General features: G+C 41.7%; 1 protein-coding gene across 6 annotated transcripts in view; it reads right to left on the bottom strand.

The window, feature by feature from the left end:
* CARMIL1 (capping protein regulator and myosin 1 linker 1) overlaps window positions 1-18,027 on the bottom strand; it is a 317,002-nt gene that overhangs the window by 20,896 nt on the left and 278,079 nt on the right. For all 6 annotated transcript variants that reach the window (XM_013977486.2, XM_021099791.1, XM_021099790.1 and 3 more), the window contains 3 exons: window positions 14,423-14,489; window positions 13,988-14,184; window positions 4,937-5,049 (listed from right to left, as the gene is read on the bottom strand). In XM_013977486.2, the coding sequence (XP_013832940.1) occupies window positions 4,937-5,049; window positions 13,988-14,184; window positions 14,423-14,489 (377 nt within the window). The remainder of the gene's footprint in view (window positions 1-4,936; window positions 5,050-13,987; window positions 14,185-14,422; window positions 14,490-18,027) is intronic.

The following is an 18,027-nucleotide window of genomic DNA, read 5'->3' as shown; positions in this document are numbered from 1 at the left end:
GGTTTCTCTGTAGAATAGACAGACTCAATCTCTAGAAATTTTTCTATGGGGAAAGCAAGGACTTAAACCTGCATAACAACCTTACCCTTGCTTACCTGGTTCCCAGTAACCTCCCCAAACAGCACCCAACCCCATCTCTCCTTTGTCTTTAGCTGAAGATGGTATTTAAGGTGGTGGCCTGAGCCATTTCTGAGAGTTACTCAATCTTCCTGGGGATCTCCCCCCACCTTTTTTTAAGGACCATACCTGTGGCATATGGAAGTTCCCAGGCTAGGGTCCAAGAGGAGCTGCAGTGGCCAGCCTACACGACTACCATGGCAACACTGGATCTGAGCTGCATCTGGGACCTACACAACAGCTCAGGGAAACGCTGGACCCTTAACCCACTGAATGAAGCCAGGGATCGAACCCACATCCTCCTGGATACTAGTTGGGTTCATTACTGGCAAAACCACAATGGAAACTCTGAGGGATCTCCCATGTATATGGGAGGTATACATGTTAATACACTTCTGTTGGTTTTTATCCTGTGAATCTGCCTTTTTATTGCAGAGGTGTCTCAGCCAAGAAACTAGAAAGGTAAAGGGAAAATTATTTCTCCTCCTCTACAGAGGAAAGGCTACATATTGAAGAGCGATACCTCATGGACCCTTTCTCTCATTCTGAATCCCATAATGAAGCAGCCAGGTTAATGCCCTCCAGGCTGGAGCTCAAACTTTCTAAGTGGACATGAGAAAAGACCTGAAGATTCTGTCAGGGAGAGCTCCCCTCCCCCAAAAAATGATCCAAGAAGGTCACCCTACACTGAAGCCTGCCACCTGACAACCCCCACTGACAAACTTTCAAGACATTTGTTAGTGCCGCCATTTCAAAATGAAAGAGGAAAAAAAAAATATTGCATCCATGATACAAGAATAATAGGAAAAAAAAATGTGATAGCAGAAGGAGAAAACTCAAGGCTGGAAGATAAAACTGCAGAAATCCCCCAGAAACTGAGGGGTGGAGGGAGGAGCGGCAATAAAAAGAATGAGATAATAGAAGAGAAAATGTAAAAAGGAAAAAAAAAGTGGATTAATAGAGGAAATATACAATGTGACTAATGGAAGTTAAAGAAAAAGAATATAGAGGAAAAGGAAGGAAAGAAATTAAGAAGAAATAATTCCAGAACAATTCCAGAACCAAAGGACAAGAATTTCCAGACTGAAATGGCCCATTAGTGCCTACTAAATGGGTTTCAAAAAAACAAAGCCAAAAACACACACAGAGCATGTGATCATAAAATGTCAAAATATTTGGGACAGAGAAGATCCCAAATGCTTCTGGAGAGAAGGAAAAGCAAAAACAAGCCACAAAGAGTCAGGACTCAAGACAACATCGGATTCAACAATACCAGAAGCCAAAGGATAATGGGGCCAGGTTTTCAAAACTGACAAAAAATGGATTCCAATCTAGAGTTCTATACCTAGTCACAATATTAACCAAAATGCAAGACACAGGAGTTTCAGAAACTCGCTCCTATGCTTCCTTCTCAGGAAGGTGCTGCACCAAACCAGAGAGTAAATAAGGAAGATAATGACACGCCCAAAGGAACCTGGAAAGACAGAGGAGGTGGCAGGGGGTGTCCAGCAGACAGTGAAGGGAGATCCCAGGAGCACGGCAGGCTTAGAATTCACACTGGGGCAGTCAGATAGCAATGAGGGATGTGCCCAGGAAAATGCAACTGAGGATACTTGGGGACATGGAGAGATGTATGCCTTTCCTGGAGATCTAGGGGCTACATTAGTGACAGGAATACAGAAAACTAAAGCAAATGCAAAGGGGGACCATTTTTAACTCCAAGGAAAATAAAAAGCTGTGTAGGAAGGGAAATGTAGCCAAATCATAGCACACTGTGTAAGTCAGCTGTGAATATTTACATGTTTATAATGAAGTAAACATTAAACACTAATGTAACCAACAATTATGACAGAACTAAATAAGATGATGGGGAAAGGAAAAGTAAGAGCGTGTGTGTGTGTGTGTGTGTGTGTGTGTGTGTGTGTATAAGTTTGCCTGCATGCATTTGGTGGACAGTAGGGTAGGAGTCAACTGTTATGGCTACTTTTAAAAACTGAAAAACAGGACATAGCAACAACCAAAAAAAGTTTTTTAACAATATGGACGCAAAATAAATAATAAAGGAATAGGAATTAATTGCCTCCAGGGAATAGGGAACAGGAAAAGAAACAAGGGCCTTTTTTTCCCCCCCTAAGTAAAAAGCCTTGAAGAACAGCTGACATTTTAAACTATGAGGAGCAGGTGTAACTTTGACACTCACACTTCCTTTGTACTACTTGATGGTTTTACCTATGCCTAGACCTCTACATTCCAAAATGACAATAATGTTTTTACATAACAAAATGAGACAAAACATGTCACAACCTCTAGGGGATTCCGTCATCATTTGATGAACACTAATGCACCTCGTTCTATCTGTGCACTGGAACAGGAAGAGAATCCTTCCGCAGCGGCAGCTTTGTAGAAAGTGGGTTTTACACCTTATAAAGTGTGCTCAGCTTTCATTCAGAGCCTACGATGGGAGGAGACAGCTTTAAAGGCAGAGGTCATCCCACTGGGAGTGATCCAGATCACAGAGATGATCCACTTCTAACAAAGAGACCATTTCACAAATTCAATCTTAATTTCTAAAGTCTACAAAGAGAAACTCCAGTGTTATCTCTTCATACAGACAGAGGCCAAGACTGTCTTGATCTATTCAACCAGTAGTGACCAAAGGCAGATTATACATTACAGTCTGCATTAGATCCCAAAGTTATAATGAAAAACAAGACCCCAACACTGTTTCTGAAGAGCAGCATTCTTTGGGAAGAAAAGACTTGAAAAGCAAATTCCTAAGAGGGGTTTATTTTCCCGTTTGGCTTGGTTTCTGTTGATAGCGTTTTTGAATCTTTTACATTGAGAATATGTTCATCCATTGCCCACACTGTAAAAAAAATAAAACACCAAACAAACTCTCAAAGGAGTATGTGTGTTCTAACAGATGTGTGCAGAGGATGGGAAAAAAGTGTGTTGAGTCAGCAGGAGAGAAAGAGCAATTAATTTGAAGGGTAGAGGGTGGGAGGTGCATTCAGGGGAAAGCTTCAAAGAAAAAATGATATTTAGGTTGGATCTTGAAGGAGAGGAGAACAGAACTTTCCCCAGTATGCCAAGCTTCAAGGCCAGTGTCAAAGAAGACAAATAATTGGGTCTTTCCAAAGCTTATAACGTTCGGTAAGTTATACTGTTATGGATATACAAATTTAACTTACTCCCACCTCACCGTCCTGCTGAGGCAAGATAAGACACATCGATCTACAGAACGGACGAGTTTTTCCCTTCCCTGTGCCCGGCCTGCCCACTCTCAGCTTATCAGGATGGTTTTAAATTCGTTCCCAAATCGGTTATCTCAAGGTGAAGAATGCTTCCCAGACACAAATCCATATTCAGAGCATATTTGGGGATACATCTGCCTTTAGTCAGGGATTAAATAACATGGTACAGATCACACTTAAAGGCTGGAGTATTTCAAATTAAGCTCTTACCATTGAAATTTCTTCTAAGGAAACTCCATCTTAGTAAGAAGAAAATGCAGAGAACTACTTAGAGGTTAACTCGAAAGCCTCTTCAACTAATGCTGTTGGCATTTTGACACTTAAAGCCGTACCATTCAGCAATGATGCAGGGCCCCAAGACATATCAAACTATGAACAAGGAGAATTTTAAAAATACAGTTGTCCCTTGAACAATGAGGGGGTTAATTCACATCTAACTTGGGAGTCAGCCTTCGGTCAGTATCCGAGGTTTCTCCATGTCTGCAGATTCAACCAACCACAGATTGTGTAGTACTGCAGTATTTACTATTGAAAAAAATCAGCAAGTGGACCTGTGCAGTTGAAACCTGTGTTGTTCAAGAGTTCCCATCATGGCTCAGCGGAAATGAATCCGACTAGGAACCATGAGGTTGTGGGTTCGATTCCTGGCCTCGCTCAGTGGGTTAAGGATCTGGCTGTGAACTGTGGTGTAGGTGGCAGATGCGGCTCGGATCTGGCATTGCTGTGGCTGTGGTATAGGCTGGCAGCTACAGCTCCGATTAGACGCCTAGCCTGGGAACCTCCATATGCTATGGGAGTGGCCCTAATAAAGGCAAAAAGACAAAAAACAAAAACCGTGTGTTGTTCAAGAGTCAACTCAAAATAGTTTCAGCCTGCCCAGGCCCACTGTCCTAGACACATGCCATCAGACATGATGAACCCCTAAAAAAAATACCGTGGGTAGGTATGCTTTGCTGTCTAATTTAGAATAGCACTTCAGCTTGAGTGTGCCTCAGTTACCCTGCAGGGTTTATTAAAACACAGGTTGCTGGGCCCTACCTCCAGTTTCTGATTCAGTAGATCTGGGGTAGAGGTTTGAGGATTTGTGTTTCTTTCCCCTTTTTTTTTTCTTTTTAGGGCTGCATCTGAGGCATATGAAAGTTCCCAGGATAGAGGTCAAATCGGAGCTGCAGCTGCCGGCCCATGCCACAGTCACAGCAACACCAGATCTAAGCTACCTCTGTGACCTACGCCACAGCTTGTGGCAATGCCAGATCCTTAACCCACTGAGCGAGGCCAGGGATCAAACCTGCATTCTCATGGACACCTTGTGGGGTTCTTAAGCCGCTGAGACACAACGGGAACTCCAGGATTTGCATTTCTAATGAGCTCCTGGGTGACAGTGATGTTGCTGGCCTCAAGGTCACATGTGCAAACCGCCAGAACAGTAAATCGCATATAAAAATCAATATTTTACACATTTATAGTAAATGAAAGCGGCTTCGTGCATTCTAAGTTTAATTGTAACTCTAAGTAATCTAAATCTGAATTTAAGTAGTATGTTAGTGAAATGACTCTGAACTCACTTGGAATCCATTTTGGTCACCTTCTTGGTGAAAAATTCATCTACACCTTCATCGACTCTGCCCATCAGACCGTTCTGTTCACCATCTTGGGAGACTATGCTGGTAGGACAGCCCTGCAAACCAAACAGGTGTAATATTACTTTATGGTTAACTTCACTTGGCAAACATGTATTGCTGAATTCAAGGCTCTGTGATAAAGTCCACGGCCAGGACAAGACCAACTGAAATATGGACCCTTATATCCTATCAGAATAGAAGTACATGTACAACCATAACAAGGGTAGAAAGAAAAAAAAGTGAGAAATGCTCCATAAACACAAAGCCCGGGGGGAAGCTTAATAATGACTGCTGTCTCAGAAGCAGCTTGGAACCTAACAGGCTGTGAAGAGTCGAGTGTTCCTGAAGCAGAAGGTGGCATTGCGGGCTTACTGGTAAGGCAAGAGGGAATGCATGAAAAAATGACACACATGCTAAGTTTTGAGAATGGTAGAATGGCAATAATTCCAATGGCCAGGAGCCTGAGGTTTACTGGTAGGGTTAAGTGCTGACTATAAACCTGGCAGACGCTAAAAGTGGCCACTGCAAACCCCCTTTCTTTCTTTCTTGCTGGAAGAACCTGGATTTCAAGATGTGATTACTTCTTTCAATAAGTCAAATATCATCATTCTATCTCCTTGCCTGTGATTGGTAGACATGGGTATCTGATACAATTCAGGTTAGTGAGATATAAGCTAGTGAATACTTCTTTGAACAAGTCAAATATTCTATTTCCTTGCCTATGATTAGTGGGCATGGGCATGTGATACAAATCAGGTTAATGAGATATAAGGGGGCTCACTGGCAGGTTTTCCTACAGAGGAAGGGATACACTTTTTTTCTGCATGGTTATGGGAGAAAGTATGTGATATCTGAACTATCGCAACTACCTGGAGTTCAAGAGGAAGTGAACCTGAGGACAAAAGCCACCATGCTGAGGATGACAGAGCAGAAGAGTGGAAACCACGTGGGTATAAGCTGTGCTGAATAAACCCATCTTGAATCCTGATACGTCTGGATTTCTTGTTAAGTGAGAAAATAAGTACTTCTCATTATTTAAGTTCTTTTTAGTGCAGTATCTTTCATTATCTCTAGTTGAATGAATATATCCCAGCCAACAATATAAGGACTGACAGTGAACAGCTTTGAATCCTATGCTAAAGAGTGTGAAATTTACTTTATAAGCAATGGGAAACCCCAAAGAGGTGGCCTGGCCCAACCTGTATTTTGGTCAGTTAACTCTGGGGCAGGGTGAAGGATATATTAGGGAAGCCAGGGATTATAAACAGGGAAATCTGTGCAGGAACACAAATGAGAGACTTCTATAATAGTTGAGCCTCATCTGGCAGAGATGAGGGACTAAGTACTAGGGAAATGAGAACAGAGAGAAAGAAAAAAGTTGCCTGAGATGAGGCTGAAGTTTCCAGGCTGGGTGAGTGGGAGCATGGTTCTAGGGAACACAGTTCAAAAACCCAACCTGGAAAATAAGATGAGAAGTTCAATTTCAGGCCATGTTATCTGAGGTGCTATGGAAATCCAGGGGCAAGTGGTGAAAGCCTGGTTCTCAGGAGAGGAGCTGGTGAGACGCTACAAAGAAACTCATCAATCTAGCATTTCTCTTTGAATGGACGACTCGCAGGGATCTCAGTAAGATGCTTGGTTTGTGTCTGCAATAGTATTAAAATCTCACACAGACGGGTTGTGGGCCATTGAGAAAGAACATGTATCTTGCCCATTTTGCTGGTTCCCATGCAGGTGCAATATCTAGTCTGGAAGTCTTGCCATGGAGTGGTGGGAAAGTTCCTTTCTGTCCTCTTGATTTGCAAGTTTCAAGTTGCCTCTTGGGGAACCTGGCTCATGGCCACACAGGCATTGTGGAAAGAAAAGACCCATCCTTTGCTTTAAACAATCATCCATTCCATGAACGGGCCACGTCCATTACAAAAAATGAGCTGTGCGTCTGAGTTCATGTTCGTGAAATGCTGAAAACTGAACAGGTAACGGATCATAGACCAAGAACTCTGTGAAAGGGGAATAATACAAATAATGATACATCTCGTCGGATCGGTGCTTTATAGTGGAGCAAGGTTTTCCTCTGTATTGCAAGACGGCAGGGAATCGGCCAAGTTCAAGAACTCAGTGATGGAGAGAGCACAGCTCACTGAGTAACTTCTGTTTTGACTCCAAAAGATAAAGCAGCACAGAACTTGCCTCGATTGTTATTGTTCCTTTTGTAAAAGAATGGAGGATGGAATCTCACAGTAATAATAGCTCCCTGGGTTTCTATTGTGCTCCACAGTGTACTATTTCATCTTCATACCTACTCTTGGAACTGAAAGGGAAAGACAGTTTTATCATAGATTTAGGTCCATTCCAGATCAAAGAGTGGCTCAGAGGGTGAGAGGTGCCCACGGAGGTCACCCATCTGATGGATCAGAAGGATGTGAGCCCAGGACACAAGGTCCTAACAGAGACTGCCTCTCAAATTCCTCTTCCCATTGTGAGCAGAAAAAAAAAAAAAAAAAAAGTTTTACTACTATAATTTCTCCTTGCAGCCCCTTTCTTTTTTCCTGCTTTGAAACAGAATTCACAGCTAGCACAAAAGGTCTCTGGACATGAAGAACAATCAGTGGGTTTCAGAGACAGAGGCGCTCAGTGCTCAACAAAGCAGTCTGCTTTCCTGTCCTGCAGGACAGGCCACTTCTGAGTGCTGAGCAGGATCTGATAGATCCACCATCCAACCCTGTCATTTTAGAAATAAAGAGACTAAGAGTACAGAGGTTAAGAGAAGTCCACCATCACTGGGAGATCTTTAGTGAGATATGGCTTAAAATGTATCCGTTAAAATAGGCAGAGGTGTCGGCAGCCTGTCAGAAGAGCAGCAGGGGAAAAAAACAAAAAAAAAAAGACCAAAATGAAATGAGGTTTGTCAGAAGAGTTCAAGGCCAAACACACATGCTGTTTTAGCTCAATTGCCAGCCCAAAGGAAAGGAAAGGACACAGAGATATCAAGAGTTCTCAAAATTCCACTTGAGTTTGGTCTTTTCTGTCAAGGAGAATAAACTTCAGACTAAAAGGGGGAGAGTATAGCTGTCGGAAGGGAGCGGAAAAACCTCAGCCTTCAGCTAGTTGGATGTGACTTCATCTGTGCTCAGAGAGGATTTTGCAGACAAAATCAGAAATTGCTGTTGTTGGTATTCGAGAGATAACGAAGGTAGATTTTGCACCTCCGGTGCATGAGTAAATGCTAAAAGGATAATTTGTGAACGCTCAGAAGATAAGCTGGTGATTATGAAGACTAAAGACAACTCAGACCACCCTCCGTTCTCATTCTGCCTGGGTTATTAAGACAAATGCACCAAGAAAACACTGTTGGTGGTGCACCTGGATTTTGACAAGGCAGCTGCCAAATCTCTTCCTGTCTCCACAGGCCGGATGGAGAGCATGGGCAGGAAGTAAGGACAATCAGGTCCATTAGCAGCTCGGAACAAATATAAAACCTGAAGAGCGCTAATTAGAGAGTTGAATAATCATGAAATCCTACACACATATATTAGACAGTAAGAAACATGGAAAATAAAGAGCCAAGCAATCCAGTCAGAAAATAAGGGACCCAAAAGGAAGTTAAACAAAGAAAATGGAATAAAAAGATTAGTCAATAAGTAATGAACCTGAGATGATTAGTAAAGCTAAGTCTTTGAAAAAGACTAATAAGTGAGACCTTGCAGCATAGGAGAGAGGCATTCAAATAGATGAGAACTGAAAAAAAAATGGGACACAGCTATTGATACAGAAGAGATTAAAAAACTCTAAGAATTCTATAAACAACTCAATGAACAATTGCACTAAGTGAACAATATCCTAGAAAAATAGAAATTACCAAAATGGGAGTTCCCGTCATGGCACAATGGAGATGAATCTGGGTAGGAACCATGAGGTTGCAAGTTCGAGCCCCAGCCTTGCTCAGTGGGTTAAGGATCTGGCATTGCCGTGAGCTATAGCTAGGTCGCCAGCTATAGCTCCGATTAGATCCCTAGCCTGAGAACCTCCATATGCCATGATTGTGGCCCTAAAAAGCAAAAAAAAAAAAAAAATCAAAATGATCTCAAGAAGAATTGGATAATCTAAATAGATCTGATGAAATAAAATTCATATTCAAGTTTTATTAAACATAAAAATTTTCTCTGCCCACTTGGTCCTCCTCCCTCCCCTTTAGCATGTCCTTTGCATCTGCATTAACCAGACCTCCTTAGGAGATACGCTTCCTTCTTAATCTTGTAAAAGAGTCAGGAGGACCCACTACTCACTTGTACATGCAGATCTGGATTGTGTAAACTGTCAATGTGTCATTTGACATATAACTCTTTATCTTAAAAAATGTATATAACTGTGCTTTGACCTCTAACAGGTGGAACTATCCGCAGAGCTTTCTGAAAGACTGCCTCCCAGGTTATAACCCTCAGGCTGGCTGAAATAAAATTTTCCAATTCTTTCTTTAGATTGACTACTGATTACTTTTTTTGACTGACAGATCTATTACAAATCAAATCAAATCCCCAGTTTAGAAAAATCTACATGTCAGCATTATACGCACACAGACCACACATCAGGCCCAGATGGCTTCCCAGGAGAGGAGCAGAAAACCTTTATTACACGCAAACTCTTCTAGAGAATAGGAGAGAGTTCCCCAACTGATTTTATGAAGATACTTATAGTGATTTACAATAAAAAATACATATTTGCTCATTATCCCCATTTCAGGCACAGAGCTCCTCAACCCTTGGAATTTTCTAACCAATGAGAGCCATAAAAGTATTTTAGTTATTTCAGTGAGGTCACTTTGGAGCCCATCTAAAGACAGGGGCTGATGTTCAGGGGACCCAACCAAATTTTGAGAGGTTCAGTTCCACCCCTGAACTTCAGGGCAGCTGATAGGGCCTGGAAGTTCAATTAATTGCCAATGGCCAATGATTTAAGCAATCATGACTGTGTAATGAAGCTGCCAAAAAAACCCAAAAGGACCAGGTTTGGAGAGTTTCTGGGTTGGTGAACATGTGGAGACACAGGGATGGCAATGGAAGCTTCGTGCCCCTTACCGCATACCTTTCTCTAAGAGTCTCTTTTATCTGGCTCTTCCTGAGTTATATCCGTTTATAATAAACCAGCAATCCAGTAAGCAATCTCTAAGTTCTGTGAGCTGCTCTAGCAAATGGTTTGAACCCAAGAAGAAGGAATGTGGGAACCTCTGATTTATAGCTGGTTCATCAGTATAAGGAACAGTTGCCAACTAAAGAATGCCACTCACCACGTGGTTCTACAAGTATTAACCCATTAGCCATGGCAGTCACTGATCTTCAACACACCTTAGAAGGAGTTCAGGACCCAGATCAGGAGTGAGGCTCTCTGTGCTCTGGGAAAATTGGCAGACTAGGCCTTCAGATAGTTAAATATTTTCAAAGGCAAATCTTATGAATTCCATTTCCTGCATTTCCCCATACTGAGAAAAGCATTAAAATCATGAACTAAGATAGCTGTACCTCGTCACTAGCAGCAACCTCCTACCAAGATGTGTGCTTGATCAATACCCCTTCTCCAAAAATCACACATATGCTGACCTCTCCCCCTACCTCTCTGAGCAGGTCCCTCAGAACATCTGAGAGGCTGTCTCCCAGGCTACAGTCCTCAGTATGTCCCCAAATAAAACTGAAACTCACAGCTCTCACGTTGTGTGTTTTTATTTTGGTCGACAGTACCATTTATAATAAACCACTAATAGTAAGTAAAGTGTGTTCTTAAGTTCTGTGAGCCATTCTAGAAAATTATCTAGCCAAGGAGGTGGGTATGGGAACCTCCCATGAAGTTATAGTCAGTTGGTCAAAAGTATGGGAGATAATCTGAGACTGTTATCTAAAGTGAGAGTACCACTGAACCCTTCACCTGTTGGGTCTACATAAACTCCAGGTAGTGTCAGAATGGTAGTACACCCAGTTGGTGTCCAGATAATTGAAAAATTAACTGGTGTGTATTGGCAGAGAGTTGCGCACATTTCATGTTAGAAATGTTGAAAGTGAAAATGTATCTTGGCTTTGAGAAGTCTGAGACATGGAAAAACTCATTACGGGTGTTAGATGTCAAGGAGAAACTCTAGCAGAGCTAAGATTGATTTACGGTGAATTGAGGCTATTCAATCCATCAAAACAAACCAACCCCAAACAACAATAATATTAAATGACTGCTGCTACTAAATACTGCCACCTTCTCATTCTCCACTGAAAAATGTGGATGATGGAGCCTGTGCGGCAGCTTCACTGAGTTGGTCAACAGAAAAGCATTTTGAAAATCGCAAGCTCTGTGAAATCATAAGGTAGTGTATTTTCATATGAACCTAAGCGAAAGCAAGATGTGCCACATCTCTCAGTCCAACAAGGCTTTGGGAAGAAGCTAGATCTATTCAGACCCAGGACCATGATCCATTATCCCAGGACACACGCTTGTGCGACAGAGTCCCTAGGATGGAACAGCCTGGAGAACTGATGCTGTGACTCCCCGCTTTACTGTTGACAAAGTTATAATCTCTCTAGAATATACCTAAGTATGTTCCTCCACCAAGACTCTGTCACAGCTTTCCTCCCTTCTCTTCTTTCAGAAAAAAAGGACACAACATTCTCTTTCCCTGGGTCACTGACTTAATCAAGGGGAAACTTCTACCACCATTCCACATACAGGTGATACTGCTAATGATCCACCACTAGGAAAGAGCCAGAGGAACCACTTTTCAGTAACCACATAGAATCTAGAGTGTTGGATGATTTTTTTTCCCTATCTAAAAAGGCCTTTCCCTTATTTAAAAGAAGAAAGAAAAGTTTATTCTCTAAGAATACACACATACACACACACACACAAAAGAATATGTATTAGTGCACTAAAAAGTTAAAATCAAGTAAATCAGAAAAGAAAACAGCAGACTAAATTGTTTTTGCTTTTTTTGAAACCATGTCAAACTATTCAGATTCAAGTGAGAGAAATCAACCAAACACAACCAGCCTGGATCTGGAATGAGTAAATGACTGACCATGCAGATGACTGGTTGTGCTGTTAATCCATCTATGGGTACTGAACACCTGCCATATTCTAAACTCACACTCAGTGCTCAGCATACAACCATGGATAACGAACCGTACACCTTCCTACACAGAGCTTACATACAACGAGGAGAGCACACTTAGAAAACACTATACGACAAGAGCTGTAATAAGGTGAAAGCTTCAGGCACCAGGGTAGCAGGGCCTCCATGGAGGGTTGCTCAGGCTGTGCACTGTGCACAACTAATGTGTGAGGACAATCTTCCCTGTAGTCATGCATTCCAGGCAGGTGGGACCACAGGGGCAGAGACAGGTAGGGCTTCTTGGGAGAAGTCTTGCTTCAAAGGAGATCTGAAACATGAGTAGTTATCAGCCCAGGAGGCAGAGGTGATGGTGGCTGGGTGGGGACAGAAGAAGCAATGACAAAAAGACTGAAAAACAGGTTGAAAGGGAGAGGTGGAGGGGATATCGAGGAGGAAGGAGGAAACTGAGGAGCAGGTAGGGCTGGCAGTGGGGAGCTGGTGTTCAGGATCATACCCAGGTTTCTAGCTTGTCGACTGGTGATGCTCCTCGGGCGACAGAGAACATAAAAGATGGGTTTATAGGGACAGACAAGACTCCCAGTTTCGAACTTGTTGAACCTGAGGTTCTCTAGGATATTGGAGTTCAGGAGGCAGGTGACTATCAGAATCTAGACCTCAGCAGAAGGGGCAGGAGTTAAGGACAGAGACTGAAGCCATGGGTTTAGATGACATCACCCAGAGAGCAGATAATATAACTCAAAGGCACCACTGGAGAGGTGAAGAAGAAAAAACAGTGATGAGTCAGAAGCCCACGGCAGGATGGAGCTCCCTGCGTCAAGTGATGCCTGATTCACCAAGTAGGCTGAGGGCTGACAAGAGTCCAGAGGATTAGGTCAGGAGTGACTATGGCAGGGCAGGTCCAGGGGTGGGTAGGTACAGAGTAAGGACCTGGGTGGGTTGCAGTGATGGAAGGTGAGGAAGAAAGACCAGAGGCACAGGCAAATTCTTCAAAAAGTCTGACTGCAAGGATAGAAAAGACATTAACCAAAGAGAGACCTGGGGTCAACTGCCCCAGGGCTCATTGGCGCAAACACCTCAGTCCTCTTCTGAGGGGAGAGCAGGACGCTGAGAGGCACACCACCCACCTGGTTCCCCACGTCCACCCTCTTCTCCACCACTCACATTTGTGGGTTGTCGAAAGCCAGGGCACCAGAGCAGGTCAGAACAAGGAGGTGGGGGATCAAATGCAAACAATTCTGAATCACAATTCTTTGGCACTTATTTCCCATCTTCTCAGACACTCTAAAGTTCTATAGGTGTGCCTGTTTGTCTCACCCACATGACTGATATCTTCCTAAGGACTTCCAAGGAGCAACTCTGTTCTAAAAAGGCACTAATTTTTTTTTTTTTGGAGTTCCCGTCATGGCTCAGTGGTTAACGAATCCAACTAGGAACCATAAGGTTGCAGGTTCCATCCCTGGCCTTGCTCAGTGGGTTAAGGATCCAGAGTTGCTGTGAGCTGTGGTGTAGGTTGCAGACGCGGCTTGGATCCTGTGTTGCTATGGCTCTGGCATAGGCCGGTGGCTACAGCTCCGATTAGACCCCTAGCCTGGGAACCTCCGTATGCGGTGGGAGCGGCCCAAGAAATGGCAAAAAGACAAAAATAAAGAAATAAATAAAAAATAAAAAGGCGCTAATTTTACAGTGTTGTCTTTTCCAAAACTGTTGAGCAACTATGAGATATTCTGCATGAATACTGCATGAATATCACACACGTAGAGGTTCTGTTCTCCTTAACTACAAGCTTTCACGTGCACAAGGTGCGTTTCTAAGACGCTTCAGTTCCTACCCACCTCCCTCCAGGACAGGGTGAAGGAGAGACATGGCCCCTTGCCCACCAGCCCACCTACCGCTGCATGGGTGGATTGCTGCTTCTTAGCCCGTCTTGGTCTTAACTTGGTAAAGTGCTCCAGCTTCTTTCCTTCCTCGGAGGGCAAGTCCGAGATAAACCCTGAGCTCCGTTTCTCTTGTCTGATGGATGGCAAAGGAGGGTCTTCGATGTGAATTGGCACTTCTTCCAGGGCTTTATCAAGGTCAAACTCCATTTCTAAAATAAAACAAAGCCCCAAGCTCAAGCTTACTGCATAGAGATGGATAAAAACGTTCCTAAACGTAAATTTACTTCTATCACAGAAAAGCAAACATCCATTCACAAATCACTTAATTCTCTTTCTCAGTATTTACTCAGCACGCATCCCCAAGACGTATCTTTGAAGTGGTCTGAGGTCCTTGTTGAGGCTGTTTCATAGTTATATGGAAAGGACTGGCATTAGCAAAATACTCACCAAAGGCCCTGGAAACCGGCCGCAGCATTCGGCTATGGATAGTCTTCCTTTTGGATTTAGGAGTCATCTAGCAATAAAATAAAGAAAGGACTTAGGTAGGCCCAGGAAACTTGACTTTCAAACTTTAGAAACATTTGGGAAGAGGGGGCTAATATGTGGAATCAGTTGTTTTAAGCTCAGTATTTGTTTTACTTCTCTAGAGGATGGTTAGTAACATCTGACAGCCTGATTGAAAAGACTAAGCCATTGCTAAATGTTTACCATTTTCTCAAAAGCTGAAGCCAACTTCTTCCCTCCAGCCCCACTCACTTAAATTTCATTTACGTAGCAAGAACCATGAACAATATAGAATTGAACTCCAAGCTGCACATGAGAATATTCAAGTGGATATAAGGAATAAAGACTGAAAGATGGTAAAACTCTTAAAAAAAAAAAGATGGGAAAAGCTAAAACTTGAAAACACAATTATTCACCGTTCATTATCACAGCAATATCAATGGAAGCAACACTAAACTCTGTCATTTTAATTATTTAGAAGTTTAACTGTTTTGTTTCACACTTCTGCCACAAAGATTTTGATCTTTATATGATGGGCCAAGACCAAAGACCATAGCAAAAAGTTGTTGTCATGGTATATAGAAGTCTCTATCTGCTGTCACTTCTCAGTAACACGTCTTTGATCCTGATGGTTCTTTTAAAAAGGAAGCCAAAACCCGAATGAGGGCCAAAACCGCTTAAGAGTATTTTTCTATCATTGGTGTCAACTGTTGATTGTGTAAAGTCAGACTTAAGGAAGACATGAGCTTCTCCCTCAAAAGGATCAAACATATCAAAGCTGGAGGGACCTTGGTCATCACCTCCATAAACAAATCCCAAAGAAGAAATGAAGTCATGGAGATGATAAAGAACACCATTCAAGTTAAAAGGAGCAGGGCCAGGGACAGCCCCGGGTCATGAAGGTCAGCCCAGCATCCCTCCTACCACACGCCTGGTATCAATGTACAGAGGAATGGATTTTAGGGATCTTAATTGGTTTTATACTGGAAACCGGTATTTGTATAAACTAAGAGATAACATAACTAAAAGAATATCCTTTGTAGACATTCATGGCATTTAATAAGTTGTCGTCATTTAAAGTGTTCTCAAAAAAAAAAAAAAAATCCACAAGGTTGATAAACTTCTTTGGTTCAAAGAATAAACTGTTTCATACTGACCTTTAAAGTTTTGACAATTTTATGCTGGTTTTAATAATATCTTTTGCCATTATTTATTACTGAGAGAAAAGGGAGATAAAAAAACGATGAGCAAGTGGAATTTAAATCCAGTCTGGTCTCCCTGAAATACACAATGGAACTTGCTGGTCTGGTTCTTTCCAGGTTTTGTTAAAAGCAAACCATCAGTGGAATATTTTTCTATAAAACATTGGGCTTTGAAGGTTCAGTAAAAACCACCAATCCAATGCAACTGGAAAGGAATTCAGTTTCAAGGTAATTTTTTCCCCAAACTGGCCTTCAGCAGTTGTCTGAAGAAGTTAGTGGCCTAACTGGTCTATTCATAATGAAACCTCTAAAAATAATTCTCAGGAGAAACAAACTACCAAAACATATGCTGTGTTTAGTCATGAAAACTCCTTCAGTATTCTATCCATTTTGTGTATAAACACGATAGGAAAAAGAATCAAAAAGTAGCTTGGGATAAATTTCCAGCCAATTCCTTTAAATATCCTATTTAAATGATATCCTACTCATTTAAAGAGGATTATTTATTATTTCCTTAAATAAATAGGAAATAAGTTATTTAACAAACACATGGAATGAAGATATCGTCCAAATTTTCCTGTGACTCTTGATTAAATAAGAAAGGATAGGAGCAAAAATAATCTAGGTCAAGTTTCCCTATTTAGCCTTTATACTGAATACCAAATACATATAAAACACATGACAATGACATTTCAAATATAATTTTAAACATATAAAAAGAAATACATACAGAATTATAAGTTAAAGAATATATATAATATATAACATGTAATAGAAACTCATTTACAAATTACTGTCCAACTGTAAATGGATCATTCATCTCAACCTAATTTTATAGACACTGAGAAATATACAAAATCATCAGAATTTCTGATGGTTGGCATTAATAAAAAGGAGACTAGTTTGCTTTTTTTGATCTAACTTTCTAGTGCCTCAAAAGCAAGTATACAAAATTTGAATATCAGAAAGATGCATTCTAATGCATTTTCATTGCTTTCCTTTATTTCAAAAAAGCATCTAACCTCCAATTGCATTTCACATAAAACTCTTTCAGGGTATTTGACAGAACTGTTACTTCTAAAGTTTTGCCATGTTTAGACAGGACCAATGGCCTTTTGCGAAAATGGGCAAGGTTTGCAATCAGGTTAGTTTCTACGATTGCTATTAAGAATGTAACCTGGGGAGTTCCCGTCGTGGCGCAGTGGTTAATGAATCCGACTAGGAACCATGAGGTTGCGGGTTCGATCCCTGCCCTTGCTCAGTGGGTTAACGATCTGGTGTTGCCGTGAGCTGTGGTGTAGGTCGCAGACTCGGCTCGGATCCCACATTGCTGTGGCTCTGGTGTAGGCCGGTGGCTACAGCTCTGATTCGACCCCTAGCTGGGAACCTCCATATGCCGTAGGAGCGGCCCTAGAAATGGCAAAAAGACAAAAAAAAAAAAAAAAGAGAGAGAGAGAATGTAAGCTGGGAGTTCCCATTGTGGCTCAGCATGTTAAGAACCCGACTAGTATCTACCAGGATGCAGGTTAGATCCCTGGCCTTGCTTGGTGGGTTAAGGATCCAGCGTTGCTGCAGGCTGTGGCATAGGTCACAGATATGGCTTGGATCTGGTGTTGCTGTGGCTAGGGGCAGCAGCTGCAGCTCCGATTCAACTCCCAGCCCAGGAATTTCCATATGCTGCAAATGCAGTTCTAAAAAGCAAAAAAAAAAAAAAAACATAACCTAATTTTGTATGTTTCTTTTGATGGACAAACTGTTCCACAATCTCTTTCTTTTATGAGAAAGAAGAAATATGAGTTGAAATATAACAAGGGAGGGAAAAAAGGGAATTTTATTTCTTCATATTCTTCTTTCTTGTCCTTACAACTGTTTCTTCCTTAACAATTTGACAGGCAATATGGAGTTGCTCAATCTTACTGGCTTATTCCTGTGATTCTACTATATATAACTCTGAAGCAAGATAAAATGTAAGAATGAGCTATAATTATCCACCTAAGTGTATATTTCAGAACAGATATGGTAGGTTTCTCTAGAAATATGGTTTATATGAACTCTTGCTTCCCTCTTCTCACTCCTGTTAGATGAACTGCATCCTAGAGAAAAAAAAAATCTGACTTTCCCATTCAGATTTACATTTAGTCTCTTCCCTTTTTGTACCAAAATGAGAGGGTTAATTTTCTCAGACTATTTCTTAGTTCTCATTTACCCTTCCTGAACATTTGTCGATGCCTAGATATTTTCTGACCAAAGAAATCATGAAGTGCCCCACAGAAGAACGGGGTCAGCAATGGAAAGAGACCTTCCACAAATCGATTTATGTTTAACACAGCCAACTATCATATTACT

The sequence above is a fragment of the Sus scrofa genome, chromosome 7, assembly GCF_000003025.6.
Source record: "Sus scrofa isolate TJ Tabasco breed Duroc chromosome 7, Sscrofa11.1, whole genome shotgun sequence".
Taxonomy (NCBI): domain Eukaryota; kingdom Metazoa; phylum Chordata; class Mammalia; order Artiodactyla; family Suidae; genus Sus; species Sus scrofa.
This window is presented reverse-complemented; position numbering and strand designations above follow the sequence as displayed.